Here is a 15,038-nt window from a genome sequence, read left to right on the forward strand (position 1 = left end):
ATTTACCGTATTGATACGAAGATGTCCTTTCGTTTCCCCGCGCATTCACCGCTTCATTGATTTCTGATGTAAACAAAACAGACAATTGCCGATAAACAGCTAATTAGAAGAATAGAAAACAAACAAGGTGAGTAATATGGTTGCGTGTGTGCAAGGAAGCAAACACCAAGCATCACGGTTTAGTTATGGGCAAGGGTTTCAGTGCACTATATAGTTTGTTTAATGACCCCTCAAGCTGGAGAATCCGGGTCCGTTCGCGCCCAGTCACGTTCGCTCCCATGCACGTTCGCCCCCTTTCACTTTGGCACCCTACACGTTCGCACCCAAGGTCCGTTCGCACCCTACACGTTCGCGCCCAATTATTATTGGTTTTGTGTTTAATAATTTGTAAACGAGTTTTGGTAAGTATATTGCTATAAATATATATTTTTTCATTGTTTCTAAATAAAGTGAGATTCTGACAACGTTTTTAAAGGCAGTGCTTTAATACCTTTCTGGTTGCCGGGTTAAACATTCCTTCCGCGATATCCAACTTATCTACGTGGGGGGTCATTAGGCTCCAAGTAGATCCGGAAATGTTGAATTCTCTCCCAGTCTCCTCATTGTGATATAAAATGCTTTTTGTTTCATTTCATTTACATTGGGAAATAGAGAAACGATAATTGTGTTTTGTTAGTTTTAAAAACTTTTTATATATTTGTATTTTGCATCATAAGCAGTCAACCGATTGGCAAACTAGAATTATTTGAATTCCGTGTGGAAAGAGGTCGGGTTAACTTCGAGTGTTATCTGCAATCTAGATGTTTATAAATCATTTCAGTCGTTGATATAATAATTAAAGGTCGACTGAACATGAATTATATTATACAATTTAAAGCGCATTTCTGTTTATGCACGTGAACCCGTCTAACGTTATTGTTATTTCGCAGTTATATAAAGTAGCAAATTATCGTTCCTGAATAGGTGGCGCCGTGGTAGCCGATCCTGTTCCTCAACTTCCGGTTTCTGCACTGAGTTACATTTTTAATTAACGATGCCAAGTACTTGTTGTTGTGTACCTGGATGTCATTTAAGAGGAGGACATGCATTTCCAAATGACTTAAAAAGAAGGAAAAGTTGGATCAACGCCATGGCCCATACGCAGATTGGACGAGAACACGATGAAATCTCAATCAGCTGTTGTTTGCAAGGCACATTTTACTGAAAAAGACTACGTGCAGGAAACTATTCATGGTAAAACTCTATTTTCTTTTTGAAATATATAGTTATATATGTAATCGCCATGCGAATAAACCAAAGACTGTTAACAACCGCAATTATCGTTTTAGAATAAAAGGGGGTGGTTAATTCAAGACGTCAGAATTTTTTGGATTACGATTCAATGTGATCTGTTTGAGATTTTTTGGTGATTTCTTACAAGAGGTATATCATACTGAGAATTATTTTAGCAGTAATTATGCTAATGTAGTAATGACAGGAATGCATAAGCTATGCCTCATAGACTTTCTTGAAAAATATCAATGACAATGTTAACAGGAACAAAACAATGACATGCTCTCATCTATATTATAGTTATTTAGGTACAAACAATGTACGTTTGTTGCATAAGTCTCTCATTGTTTGTCCTTTGGATTTACATAATATACATTGAATCAGGCAAACATAGTTTTATCCAGATTGTAATGAATAAATCAAGTTAATATTTGGCCAGGTAGTACATGTAGTACGAAGTATACATTGCTAGTTGATGTTCATTTAATTATCAAAAAACTAATGTTTTATAACCTTTTTCAGGGCGCAAACCCACCTTACAGAGACTTAAGTCTACTGCCATTCCCAGCCTATTTTCCTGGACCAAGCAAGAGACTGAATCGTCCGCAAAAAGAAAAATCAGGGCAGTTTCCTGTGGAAACCAAAGAACTAAACTTGATGAATATTGTAGTCGAAATCTAGAGGAAAGTTTTGATTGTAAAGTTGGTTTCCCTGAAGAAGTCATTCATACTGCAGAAAGGATTTATGACTGTCCACCACCAACTGCCGAGCTAATGTTGAGCTTCAAAGATGGAATTACGCAAACACCATCAATGCCTATGTTTTCAGCAGAGAATTTTGAAATGAAGACATGTGACACAGCCATGCATTTTATACCGGTTTAGAGTTGTATACTAAATTTTTATTTGTTTTGCACACACTTGGTCCAGCAGCACATTGTTTGAGAGACATATATTTTCAAATTGATAGGGTGTCAGTTGAAAATCAGTTTTTTTTATGACTTTGATGAAATTGAGGCATTATACAACCAACTTTGAACTGCCTAGATTCTAGATTGAATCTAGTGTTAAGAATATTGTGTATACATGGATTGTTTTTATGTCTAAACAGTGGTGTGAGACTAACACTTGGCCATCTAGTGGTTTAGTCAGGTATTTTTCGCCATCCAACTTCAAATTAAAGTTTCCTACAACTTGGATTATTATTGACAGCACAGAATATCCCGTGATAAAACCTAAAGCTCCTAGAGCTCAGGCAACCTTTTCATCATATAAAAACAGAAACACTGAAAATACTTGTATGTTCGACACCTGGTGGTTTAGTCAACTATGTCTCTAATGCAAATGTTGGTTGTACCAGTGACTGTGAAATAGTTGAAAGATGTTGAATAGTTCAATTATGTGATCCAGGTGACAGTGTGATGGCAGACAAAGGTTTAAATGTGCAAGATTTGTTTGCTAACTTTTTTCAAAAAAAGAAACAGAATTAGTTCCAAAACTCTTATACGGGATAGAAAAGTCCCTCATTAACACGTGCACATAGAGCGAATTATTGGACTTGGCAAAACATACAAAATTCTAATAAATCCAATGAATGGAACTGAAACAAAACTTTCATCTGAAACATTGTGAAAATTTAGCATTTTTTCAGAAATAACATTTAGTTGTTTTATGTTGTGTAATTTTAGAACTTGTATTGTGCCAAAGGATGCATAAATAAAAGTGACGCAATGAATTTTGTTCTGATATATATATATATTTACAATTACATGCACATGTAAATTGTAATGCATATAAAAATAAGGAGATGTGGTATGATATTCAGTGAGTTTATCGAACCAAAGTGCATAAGAAATGGGTTTAAGCAGTTACAGGTGTTACTGTCACTGTACAATCTCCAACAATGAGAAAAACTCGTACCGTGTAAAAAATTTCAGAGATCTTACAACTAAGTTTTGTTGTCTCACCTTGACTTTGGTGAATTGTTTATATCTGTTGATGTAAATATAAAAAAGAAGATGTGGTATGATTGCCAATGAGACAACTCTCCACAAGAGACCAAATGACACAGAAATTAACAGCTATAGGTCACAGTACGGCCTTCAACAATGAGCAAAGCCCATACTGCACAGTCAGCTATAAAAGGCCCCGAAATGACAATGTAAAACAAGAAAACAAGAAAACTAACGGCCTAATTTATGTACAAAAAATGAACGAATAACAAATATGCAACACATAAACAAACGAAAACCACTGAATTACAGGCTCCTGACTTGGGACAGGCACATACATGTACATACAGAATGTGGCGGGGTTAAACATGTTAGCGGGATCCCAACCCTCCCCCTAACCTGGGACAGTGGTGTAACAGTACAATATAAGAACGTACTATTAAAATCCGTTGAAAGAGGCTTAACTCATCAGATGGATAAATACATGTCAAATACAAGTGGACGTGGCCGGGTAGTTGTACATGTACATCCAAACAACAAAAAGACACTAATTTTAAAGAACATTTTACTCTTAACAATAACCACAATAAACCTATTTCTCGTATCAAACATAAACTAAAAGAACTAGCCAAGGAATTTGTTTTTGTCCCGGCCGATAAAGCTGCTAATAATATTATTATTGTTTGACGTAAATTTTACATTGAGGTTCTGAAAAAAGAAATCACCAATTCACCAACATTCCAACTGACTCCATTTTCAGAAAACGACATCTGTAACAAACATAAACTTTTAGCTGCCGCTTTACAAGCAGAACCAAATACAATGAAAGTCCCAACTATGTATTGGCTTCCGAAGCTACACAAAACACCTTATAAATATAGATTTATTTCGTCTTCAAGCCATTGTTCCACTACTAAATTGTCTATTCTTCTTACCAGTACACTTGGTACAATCAAAAACCTGATAATAAATTGTTCAAATAAGGCCTTCGAAAATAATGGAATTAATTACTTTTGGAGTGTCAAGAACTCGTTGGAAGTACTTGATAAATTACATGCATATATTGGTGATTTTGAATCTGTTCAAAGTTTTGATTTTTCTACCCTATATACCACATTGCCTCACATTCTCATTAAGAAAAAATTCACACACCTAATTAAATGGGCATTTAAAAAGTCAGAATGTGAATATATATGTTCAAACTCTTTTAGGTCATTTTTTAGTAGCAATAAACAAAAAAAACTATGTCAATTGGACATGCTTTGATACTATATATGCCCTTGAATTTTTACTAGATAACATTTTTGTTCGCTTTGGAGATTCCGTATATCGTCAGGTTATCGGAATTCCAATGGGGACTAACTGTGCACCACTTATTGCGGACCTTTTTTTGTATTGCTATGAGTTACAATTTATGACAAAAATCAGCAAAGACCCATCGAAACAACATCTGATACACAAATTTAATAATACTTTTAGATATTTGGATGATATTTTGGCTCTCAATAATGACGACTTCAGTATGTATACTAAAGAAATTTATCCTGTTGAACTTACTTTAAATAAAGCTAATACTAACAATGACCACTGCCCTTTCCTCGATCTTGATATCTATATCATTAATGGAAAGCTTAATACTAAAATATATCATAAAAGAGATGATTTTTCATTTCCTATCGTTAATTATCCATTTTTAGATGGTGACGTTCCCTTGTCACCATCTTACGGTGTTTATATATCTCAACTTGTACGATTCGCTCGTGTATGTAACAATGTTTTAGATTTTAACGAGAGAAATTTATGTATTACTGAAAAATTATTACATCAGGGTTTTCGATATCACAAACTAGTCAAAACATTTACTAAATTTTATCATCGGTATAAGGACATCATTCGTAAATATAGCTCAACATGCAGACTTCTTATACGTTCAGGTATTTCACATCCAATTTTTTATGGAAATATTCTTTATAAAGCACAAAAATGTCAGTATTCACCTCTGAAGCTAACAAAACCTTTAAATAGACTTATTAAGAAGGGATATAGTTACGATACTGTTGTCAGGTCATTAAAGATTGCATATTTTGGTGTTAATATTTATTCACTTATAGGGTCTTTGCATCGGCACTAAACACAATTATTTAAAAACCAGTTGTTGGCATGACACGGGTTATGTTCTTCTCATATATGTTATGATGTATGATACTAAACCCCTAACGGGAAGGATTGTGCCTGATATTCATATGATGAAGACATAATCTTTCAATCAGTTTAATTGAAGTCTGGAGCTGGCATGTCAGTTAACTGCTAGTAGTCTGTTGTTATTTATGTATTATTGTCATTTTGTTTATTTTCTTTGGTTACATCTTCTGACATCAGATTCGGACTTCTCTTGAACTGAATTTTAATGTGCGTATTGTTATGCGTTTACTTTTCTACATTGGCTAGAGGTATAGGGGGAGGGTTGAGATCTCATAAACATGTTTAACCCCGCCGCATTTTTGCGCCTGTCCCAAGTCAGGAGCCTCTAGCCTTTGTTAGTCTTGTATTATTTTTAATTTTAGTTTCTTGTGTACAATTTGGAGTATAGTATGGCGGTCATTATCACTGAACTAGTATATATATTTGTTTAGGGGCCAGCTGAAGGACGCCTCCGGGTGTGGGAATTTCTCGCTGCATTGAAGACCTGTTGGTGACCTTCTGCTGTTGTCTGTTCTATGGTCGGGTTGTTGTCTCTTTGACACATTCCCCATTTCCATTCTCAATTTTACTAAGTACAGATCTGAGAGTACTCGCAGTTACTGACAGCTAGTTCAAAGCCACTAACAACTGATAAAAAAATCTTGCATCTAAGACTAAATTATCAATCCGTAAGCTCCCTTTAGAATTTTATAAATTTTAGATTTTACATTTCTGAGTTATGGGGTATTATTCATTAAAAAAGGGGTGATTTTCCAGTTTTTGGACAACTCAAAAATGCTTTATGCAGTTCGCATGTAACTTTGGTGAATTATTTATAGCTGTTGATGTAATCTCCCTATTTATTTTCAAAAATTTCAAATATGACATTGAGAAGAAATTGAACTTTATTTGTTTATAGTCTGGCAACAGATTTATTAAGTATTGCGCAACAGCACAATGTATTGCACAACAGCAAAAAATCTTTAATTGAATATAAATTCAATTCATATAACCGATTTCAAGTTCTTTGACTACATTTATTCAGAAACTATAATATGTCAAATATTTAATTACAATCCAAATTTAGACCTGTATCAGAATATTGAATATTGTGTCCATTTTTGCCCCAACTGTTCAGTGTTGGACCTCTGCCGGTGTATCCAGCTGCGCTCAGCGAATCAGTTTATTTCTTAATTAAGAACTCCTTTTTGCATTCATAAATTACTTTATACTTGGAAATATAATTTTGCTTGTAGTTATAGTTTCTAAAAAAAGTATTGTCATTGAAAGAGTTGACATGTTGCAATGTACATTTATTCTACATAGTTCTATGGTACCAAATCAAAAGTTTATATAAAAGAAAGAAGTGAAAGGTTTCCCATCATAGTTTAGTTACATAAATTTTTTTGTAACTGAGTTCGTTGAATATAGATCATTTAATAAATAAGGAGATGTGTTATGATTGCCAATGAAACAACTATCATCCATACTTACCAGTAACAAACCACATTTGCAAAGTTGAATAAAATACAGTTGATAACATTTACTTATTACTAAACAGAAAATGCCTAACTATTTTAAACAGTATTTGACTATAAACATAGATAAAAAAAAGGTACAAACTGGACATAATGCACTAGTTCATAAACAACTGAGAACAATCACCTTCATATACATGTAGTGCTCAGAATATGACATTCATAAAACTTGTTCAATATCATTTGAGAACTCTAAATCTTAAATACTGAAAGCCACCTCTGATAAGTACACTGTACTATGCAAGATAAGTTTATAACTGGACTAAAAATACACACAACCTGTAATTAACTGCCTTTACAGCGCTTTCGCGCTTTGATTTTATGTGTTGATAAAATCTTAATCATGTTTTGGTTAGTGTATTGCTATAAATATTTCTTTTTTATTGTTTCAAAAGGAATTGGGATTCTGACAACGTGTTTTTTTATGTGTTGAATAATTCGTAATCATGTTTTGGATAGTGTATTGCTATAAATATTTTTTTTTCATTGTTTATGAATATAGTGAGATTCTGACACACATGAGATCAAAGGAGCCAAGCTGTTAAAACAGTTATCTTTCATATCTTATATTTAAAATCTTCAAAGTTTTACTCATACCAAGCTAAATACATGCAGTATTTACATCAAAGCAAGTTAAAACAACCATGACAACAATCATGATTTTTAAACACTCAACAATAACACCAAATTATAGGCTGAGTATAAATACCAATTAGCAGTAATCATACATAATTAACATTTAATAATTAATCATCAAATCAATTTAAAACAATATTTTATTTAAAAATTCCTGAATTTTTATTTATAAAAATAAAAATATTCTGATATAAACATCTACAAAACATCTAAAAATTTATCAAAACAAGGGTGCGAACGTGTAGGGTGCGAACGGACCTAGGGGGCGAATTTGTGGGGTGCGAACGTGTAGGGTGGGAACGTGTATTGCGCGCGAACGGACCCGATACCCTAGCTGGACGTCTACGACTATAGATAGATGAAATTAAAAAAGGCAGCAATGAGCAATTTGAATTAATATACCTGAAAACCCAAGATACTTGCAACACAGCGAGGTCCCAAATGATGTTTTCATTTGGGGTAGACAGTTTAATGTACTCGTACATGATGATTTATTCTTTGGAGTCGTTGTACACCAAGCGGATCCAAAAGGGGGGGGGCTGGGGGCCGCCCCTCCCCTTGGTTGATTATATAGGCCCCCCTTTATGAAATCTGTACACAATGGCGCTCAGCGGTCATTGTTAATTGATATATCAACAGCACTGAGAACTGCATTGATATAGATAAATCCAATTCTAATTTGTTCACATTACAATGTATCAGGTCTTACAAAAAGTATATTTCGTCGTGATGATAATTACTAGTATTGCTTTGATTCATATGCTCGAGATAATAAAGGTTACCCATTTTCAGATGGTGCTGCTATTTTGCTAACATTTTCAAATCTGAATGAGCTGATACTATATGTATAATCATCAATATACAATGGTGCTGAGTTTAATCTATCGGCTGTATTTGTATAAGTATTTGTAATATGTGATATTGGCAGATCGAACTGAATATGTATAGGCTCTAGTTTATGACTTGGATGCGTTAACAATGATGGTGATTGATAAGGAAATCCTGATCCAGGATGTTAATCCAAAACAGAACAGGTATTTTACGTAATATATTAGAATTCATCCTCCTGAACATAGTACCCATATATAATAACCATACACCTAATCGCTTTATGGAATTCTGTCCCAGCTGATCTGAGAATCTGTCCCGCTTCAACCATTGACATCATACAACAATCACTTTTCCATTGTGGCGTCAAATATTTAGTATTATGACGTCAAAATTTTACGTGAACCTTTGTGATGGCCAGTAATTGCAGACAAATAGCAATAAGTAGGATTCAAAGCAATCTTTACTAAATCAACTCTAATGAAATATTCTTATATGTATAGATGATCACATGACATCATGAACATATACGTCGCTTTTATACTAGTGCCGAAAATAATTTTTTCAAATGCATCTATTGAAAATAAATTATTGCATGCCTTTCATAAGTTCTGCTTTGGACATAACTGAATAACAATGCCGAATATAATGAAAGCATACATTAAGGTAAATTTCTTTATTTTTCACATAGCATCTGACAGCATTGAATGATACGATATGAATCAGCAGATTTATTGTTGTTTTAGAAGTTCAACGAGAAGTTATATATTTTACTTACTTGGGCGGATAACATAACATTTATCTTGTCATTATAATATAAAAAAGAAGATGTGGTATGATTGTCAATGAGACAACTCTCCAAAAAAAACCCAAAATGACACAGAAATAAACAACTATAGGTCACCTTAGGGCCTTCAACAATGAGCAAAGCCCATACTGCATAGTCAGCTACAAAAGGCCCCGAAATAACAATGTAAAACAATTCAAACGAGAAAACCAACGGCATAATCTATGTTTGCTCAGCATTCATCATGAAAACGATCACATTACAAATCATTTTAGGAAAGCACTGTGTAAGCAGACATTTCAGGAAGCAACAAGTCTGTAGGCTGACTGTATATTATCTGAACAAGTTCATTTCTTGTCAACTTCATAATTATTTCAAACATTTTAATAGATGTCATCCAAATTTGGTCTATTTCTTTTAGCTTAATATTCTTGCTTTTTCAAAGTCATGTTCATTTATTTTTCAACCGCGCCCAGAAATATGCGGTTACCTTTAATTTCAGAAAAGGATTTAAGGAAAGGCGATCTGGGTCCCCCTTTTAAAACCTACATTTAATTTTAATGCAGACATATTACTTGTTCCAAACCAATACTTGTCAAATTAGGGGCCCCCGGGTACCCCTTCTTTCTATAATTCATCCTACATCTACTTTTGAATTTTTTGCTTATTTGTTATTTGGTCTATGAATATCTGTCTATATATTTACAATGAAACCACATCTTGATGGTCCCAAAAAAATGTTGAAAATGTGTACATTTCATTTTTTTTTCTAGCTCCTCTCATATGATAGCAGTACCTTTTTGGTCACTATTCTGTGTTGCGTCTAAATATTAATTGTAACACTTTAAAGTGACTGAACAGGTAAAACAAATACTTCTCAAGAAACAGAAAAAGAAGACTACTTGGAACCGCACCAGACTATGTATGAATAAAAACTAAGATCGGAATAGCATGGATGATATATTTATACATTTTGTACATCATTGTGAATAAGCAAGGAAAGCTATTAATAATAGTGCATTTTTTAAAAGTTTATTGGGTTTTTTATTCATATTTTGTTCGAATTTTCACACAATCGGTCAAAAAGGCAAAACTAACTTTACTGAAACTTTCAAACAATATGAGAAGTGTTTCATTCACCAAAACACTCTTGCGATTCTGCAAAAAAAACAATCATGCATGATTTTGTGAATGAAATGGGCAAGAGGATCCTGACACAGCGCACCTGAGCATGTCAATTGCGAACTGACCCAATAATTTATATATCACGACCAGTCAACTGATACTGACATTATCAGAGAGTACACATCAAAGGAAAAATGCACAAATTTCCGATAAATTGTTAAAATGATATCATAGATTTAAATATGTTTTATTACAAAAAAATGTGTTCTCAATCTTGTCGATAGATATAACAGAATGTCATATCAGTACCAAAGACAACTCTCCATCCAAGTCACAATTTGTAAAAGTAAACCATTATAGGTTGAAGTACGGTCTTCAACATGAAGCCTTGGTTCACACCAAACAGCAAGTTAAATAGTCCATATCAATCATGACAATAAACATAAACAAACAAAACAACTATCGCTTACTAATAATCCTGACTATATGTATTACATGAACTTGTTGCCATCAGAAATGAAAATATAAATATTCCAACTAACAAAAGCATATGCTTACACATGCAACCAAATATAAAGCACTAAATGATAATACCAATAAGAAGCTCTCATCTATAGAACTTACAAAAAAATGTCAAGATTACTAACCGCAACAAAATAATAAAAAATATAAGAAGCCAGCTGACAACATGTTCTAGAAAATTATTTGCAATTAATATTTCATTCCAAATCCATTACCACAAAACATCTTCTTACAGCTATACTACATCTGGAAATTAGTAATAACAACACTTAACCTGTACCTTCAAAACTAATTTCTTCTTCTAAGACAAAATCCAGATGAGATATTCATCACTTGAAGTGCTCCAGCTAGAAATAGAAAGAGGCAGGGTGCCAGTGAAAGGCAGGGCACTTTTTTTTATGATAGGAAAAGGCACTTCTCATTTCTTTTGTCTACGTTTCTGTATGTATCACGAGTTCACTTTTTTTTTTACTGTATATGTTGTTAATAAAGATGCATAAGTTGTTGTTTTGAATTATTTATTCTATAAAATTTGCATTAGAAAAGTCATTCATACTACATGTTCATAAAACATGGCAATACACATTCATACATCAGATCACTATTAACCAAAAGAAGCGAAATAAACTTACTATTTCCCCCCCCCCCCCCCCCCCCTTGGAAAAAGGCGTCAGGGAGATGCGCAATTGAAGGCACCCAGGGCGTGGCTAAGGGCACCCAGGGTGCGGCGCCCTTCTAATTTGGGCTAAAGAGACCACTGTATTCTATACATATAAGATGTAATATTCTCATATTCGAACGGCCAACTATAGTTGTCAGAGGCGGATTTAGAGAGTTTTTCAGGGAACCCCCCCACCCTTTCTTGGGAAAACTTTGGTTGATCATATACATGTAGTGAATCACTGAATCATGACTGGAGTGGGTCCCCTGTTATGAAAATTTCTAGATCTGCCACTGGTAGTCCATTTTGTCTAGCAGTAATCCTCAAAAGTAAATAATACGTTTTTCTTATCAACTTGATTATAACCTTGCTAACTATTACATAACTGTCAAGACACAGTATGCATGTTAAAACTACTTGCATTTTCATAAAGAGTAAACAATCATATTCCACAAAACAAACAAAAAAGTGTTTGTATCGTTACTCTAGCTATTACAAACCACATATATATATTATCATATGTGACTATCAAGCCTCCTTCAATGATAACCCTGATTCACCAACACTACAACTAAAATCAAAAACCAGGAGAAAAAAGACACTATATATTATAATGCTTGGAGTGCAAGATTCCAATAAAAAAACCCTATACCCACAAACCACCGATCTCAATACATGTATAAGCAGCTTAAATACGGCAAGCTTTTTAGCAAAGCTATTACTTGTATGTAAATTCGTTGTTGAAAACAATATGGCGGACGTAATTATTTATAAGGTAGATAACTCGACTTGAAAGCAAAGTACTGTAGTACTGTTGGCTCACTTAAGTTTTTTAATTGTTGTTGAATTTTGGCAATTTATATTATCTAATCGTGATAAATTGTATAAGTGAAAGAATTTTGCAACTGTGTTGATGCTATTTTATTAATGTTATGAATAAATTTGATTGAAAAATTATCTACTTTTAATTCAAACATATTTTAACTTCAAAATGTGTTAAAAAAGAAACGGAAATACCGTAACGTTTCCGATTTTGGTTCTGTTGTTAGGGATTTTAGTTGTGACGTTATTTATGTTATGACGTCATATTCAATGTAAACAAAGAAACGCTGTCATCAGGTAATGTTTTTTTTCATATCAAAGAATTATTAAAAATGAAATTGGTATTGTGTTCCTTCTTATATTTTACTAGACTGATAAATATATATTTTACTAAAAGTCTCATGACAACGAGCCGGAAGAAGGAAGTAGATTTCTGTGCAAATGCGGGAAAATAAAAAAGTCTGAAAAAAAAGTTAACGATTTTGAGTTCATTAGTAGAATGAAAATTTCAGGAATTTTTTCTCCATTTTTTTTTCTTTTTTTTTTTAATGATTTTTCTACCGTAATAGGTAGACTGGTTCTCCTGTCTAGATAAATGTGCATATTACATATTTCATATATCAAGACAGGTAGGGTTCAACGCCATCTTTTTATTTGAAATCGAGGTTGTTCTAATTTTAAAAATTTTGACGTCATCAAAATAGGAAAGCCGGTGTTTTCTCCCGGCATGCATTTGTAACTAACAACAATAAACAATATGGCAGCAGACGATTCTGTGAAAGATTTTAAACAAAAACTAAAGAATGTCTTGACACATAAAATAGTATTAACTAAAATCAACTCTACACGAAAAGTGAATTTAACGTTCTTGAAACCTTTGCAATTGCAAAGTATTCAAGGTGCAATGAAAAGTGATGCATTGATCATGCTACCCACTGGATATGGAAAGTCATTGATTTTCGAAATGCTGGCAAAAATGAACAACACAAAATGCATTATTATCAGCCCTTTAAATGCCATAATTGAAGAGCAAACAAGAAAGTTGGGTACAAAGGCTGTTAATGTTAATGCAGCGCTTACCAATAGTATTGAAGGTATTTTTAATATTCATCTCCATTCTCGACCTCAGTGAGACACTTTTTAAGGTTCATCATAACAAATGGACAAATATGGCCGTATTTTCACCCCAAAAACTACTCTGTGTACATACTTACCTGTACAGTTTAAAAAGTTTTAAGGCCTGGCATCCACTAGATATATAAAAGTTAAATGCATTTTGTGTTTCAGAAAGATGTAATCGTTGTTGGATTTTGATGGGCATTTTTTTTCCTTCCTGCAGAAGGTGTAAAAATAAACAAACACCTGAATTGCATTTGATACTGTCCACTCAGTTACTACCTTTAACTCATTTATAGATGTGTACATATCTATTGTCTGTCTATTGTCTATGCCAATCAAGGACAATCAATACAATACAAACCAGTTGTTACCTGAGAGGGAGCATCTCAAAGTTGTATCCAAACTTAGTTTATTTTTACACCTTCTGCATGAACGAAAAAAAATGCCCATTAAAATACCAAAAAGATTTTATCTTTCTGATATGCAAAATTTTAAATGTCTCCTGCCATTTGAGAAAATTCTAATATCTTTTAAATGGTATAGATCCCCACCCCTAAACCATATATATTCTGGTTTCTCATAATAAAGCACATCAAATGAAATACAGGGTTAGTCCCCAGGGGTCACCCCCACTGCCATTTAAGAAAGTTCTAATATCTTGTAAGTGGTCAAGATCCCCACCCCTAAACCATATATATTCTGGTTTGTCATACCAAGATGATTTGAATGATATATAGGGTTAGTCCCCAGGGGTCATCCGGACCCCCTGCCATTTGAGAAAATTCTAATATCTTGTAAATGGTAAGATCCCAACCCCTAAACCATATATATTCTGGTTTGTCATGATAAAGCACATCAAATGAAATACAGGGTTAGTCCCCAGGGGTCACCCCAACCCCCTGCCATTTAAGAAAGTCCTAATATCATGTAAGTGGTCAAGATGCCCACCCCTAAACCATATATATTCTGGTTTGTCATGCGAAGATGGTTTGAATGATATACAGGGTTAGTCCCCAGGGGTCACCCCCACCCCCTGCCATTTAAGAAAGTTCTAATATCTTATAAATGGTCGAGATCCCCACCCCTAAACCATATATATTCCTGTTCATCATGTCTCGAACATTTGAATGACGTATACGATCAGTCCCCAGGGGTTCCCCCCACCCCAATGTTCTAATATCTTGTAAATGGTCGAGATCCCCACCCCTAAACCATATATATTCCTGTTCGTCATGTCTCAGAACATTTGAATGACGTATAGGGTCAGTCCCCAGGGGTCTCCCCACCCCTAATGTTCTAGTATCTTGTAAATGGTCGAGATCCCCACCCCTAAACCATATATATTCTGGTTTGTCATGCCAAGATGATTTGAATGATATTCAGGGTTATTCCCCAGGCATCACTAATGCATATAACTTTACTGGACTTTGTCCAATGTCAGGCGATCCTGGGAATTACGAATTATGGGAGCTTCGTTTGGGAGACTTCGTAACAGCATCCTGTTACAATCATTTCTTGTTTATAATTAGTTCAAACACTTTTGATGACACATTTAACCTGGCAACAATGAGTTGGGTGGTGCCCAATGATACCCCT

The 15,038-nt window shown here is 34.0% G+C and overlaps 1 protein-coding gene across 1 annotated transcript; it reads left to right on the top strand.

Moving 5' to 3' along the window:
- The first annotated feature begins 741 nt into the window (after window positions 1–741).
- On the top strand, window positions 742–2,881 carry LOC127731873 (uncharacterized). Its single transcript, XM_052240742.1, has 2 exons — window positions 742–1,233; window positions 1,795–2,881. The coding sequence occupies exons 1-2, from the start codon at window positions 1,161–1,163 to the stop codon at window positions 2,154–2,156; spliced, it is 435 nt and encodes a 144-aa protein (XP_052096702.1). The 5' UTR covers window positions 742–1,160; the 3' UTR covers window positions 2,157–2,881.
- The last annotated feature ends 12,157 nt before the right edge of the window (window positions 2,882–15,038 follow it).

Source organism: Mytilus californianus, unplaced genomic scaffold (assembly GCF_021869535.1).
Source record: "Mytilus californianus isolate M0D057914Y unplaced genomic scaffold, xbMytCali1.0.p SCAF_21, whole genome shotgun sequence".
Taxonomy (NCBI): Eukaryota; Metazoa; Mollusca; class Bivalvia; order Mytilida; family Mytilidae; genus Mytilus; species Mytilus californianus.

Bases quoted from the DNA above. Each gene is read 5' to 3' on its own strand.
- LOC127731873 (XM_052240742.1), top strand. From the start codon at position 1,161: ATGAAATCTCAATCAGCTGTTGTTTGCAAGGCACATTTTACTGAAAAA. The intron at 1,234-1,794 runs GTAAAACTCTAT...AACCTTTTTCAG, and splicing joins CGTGCAGGAAACTATTCATG to GGCGCAAACCCACCTTACAG.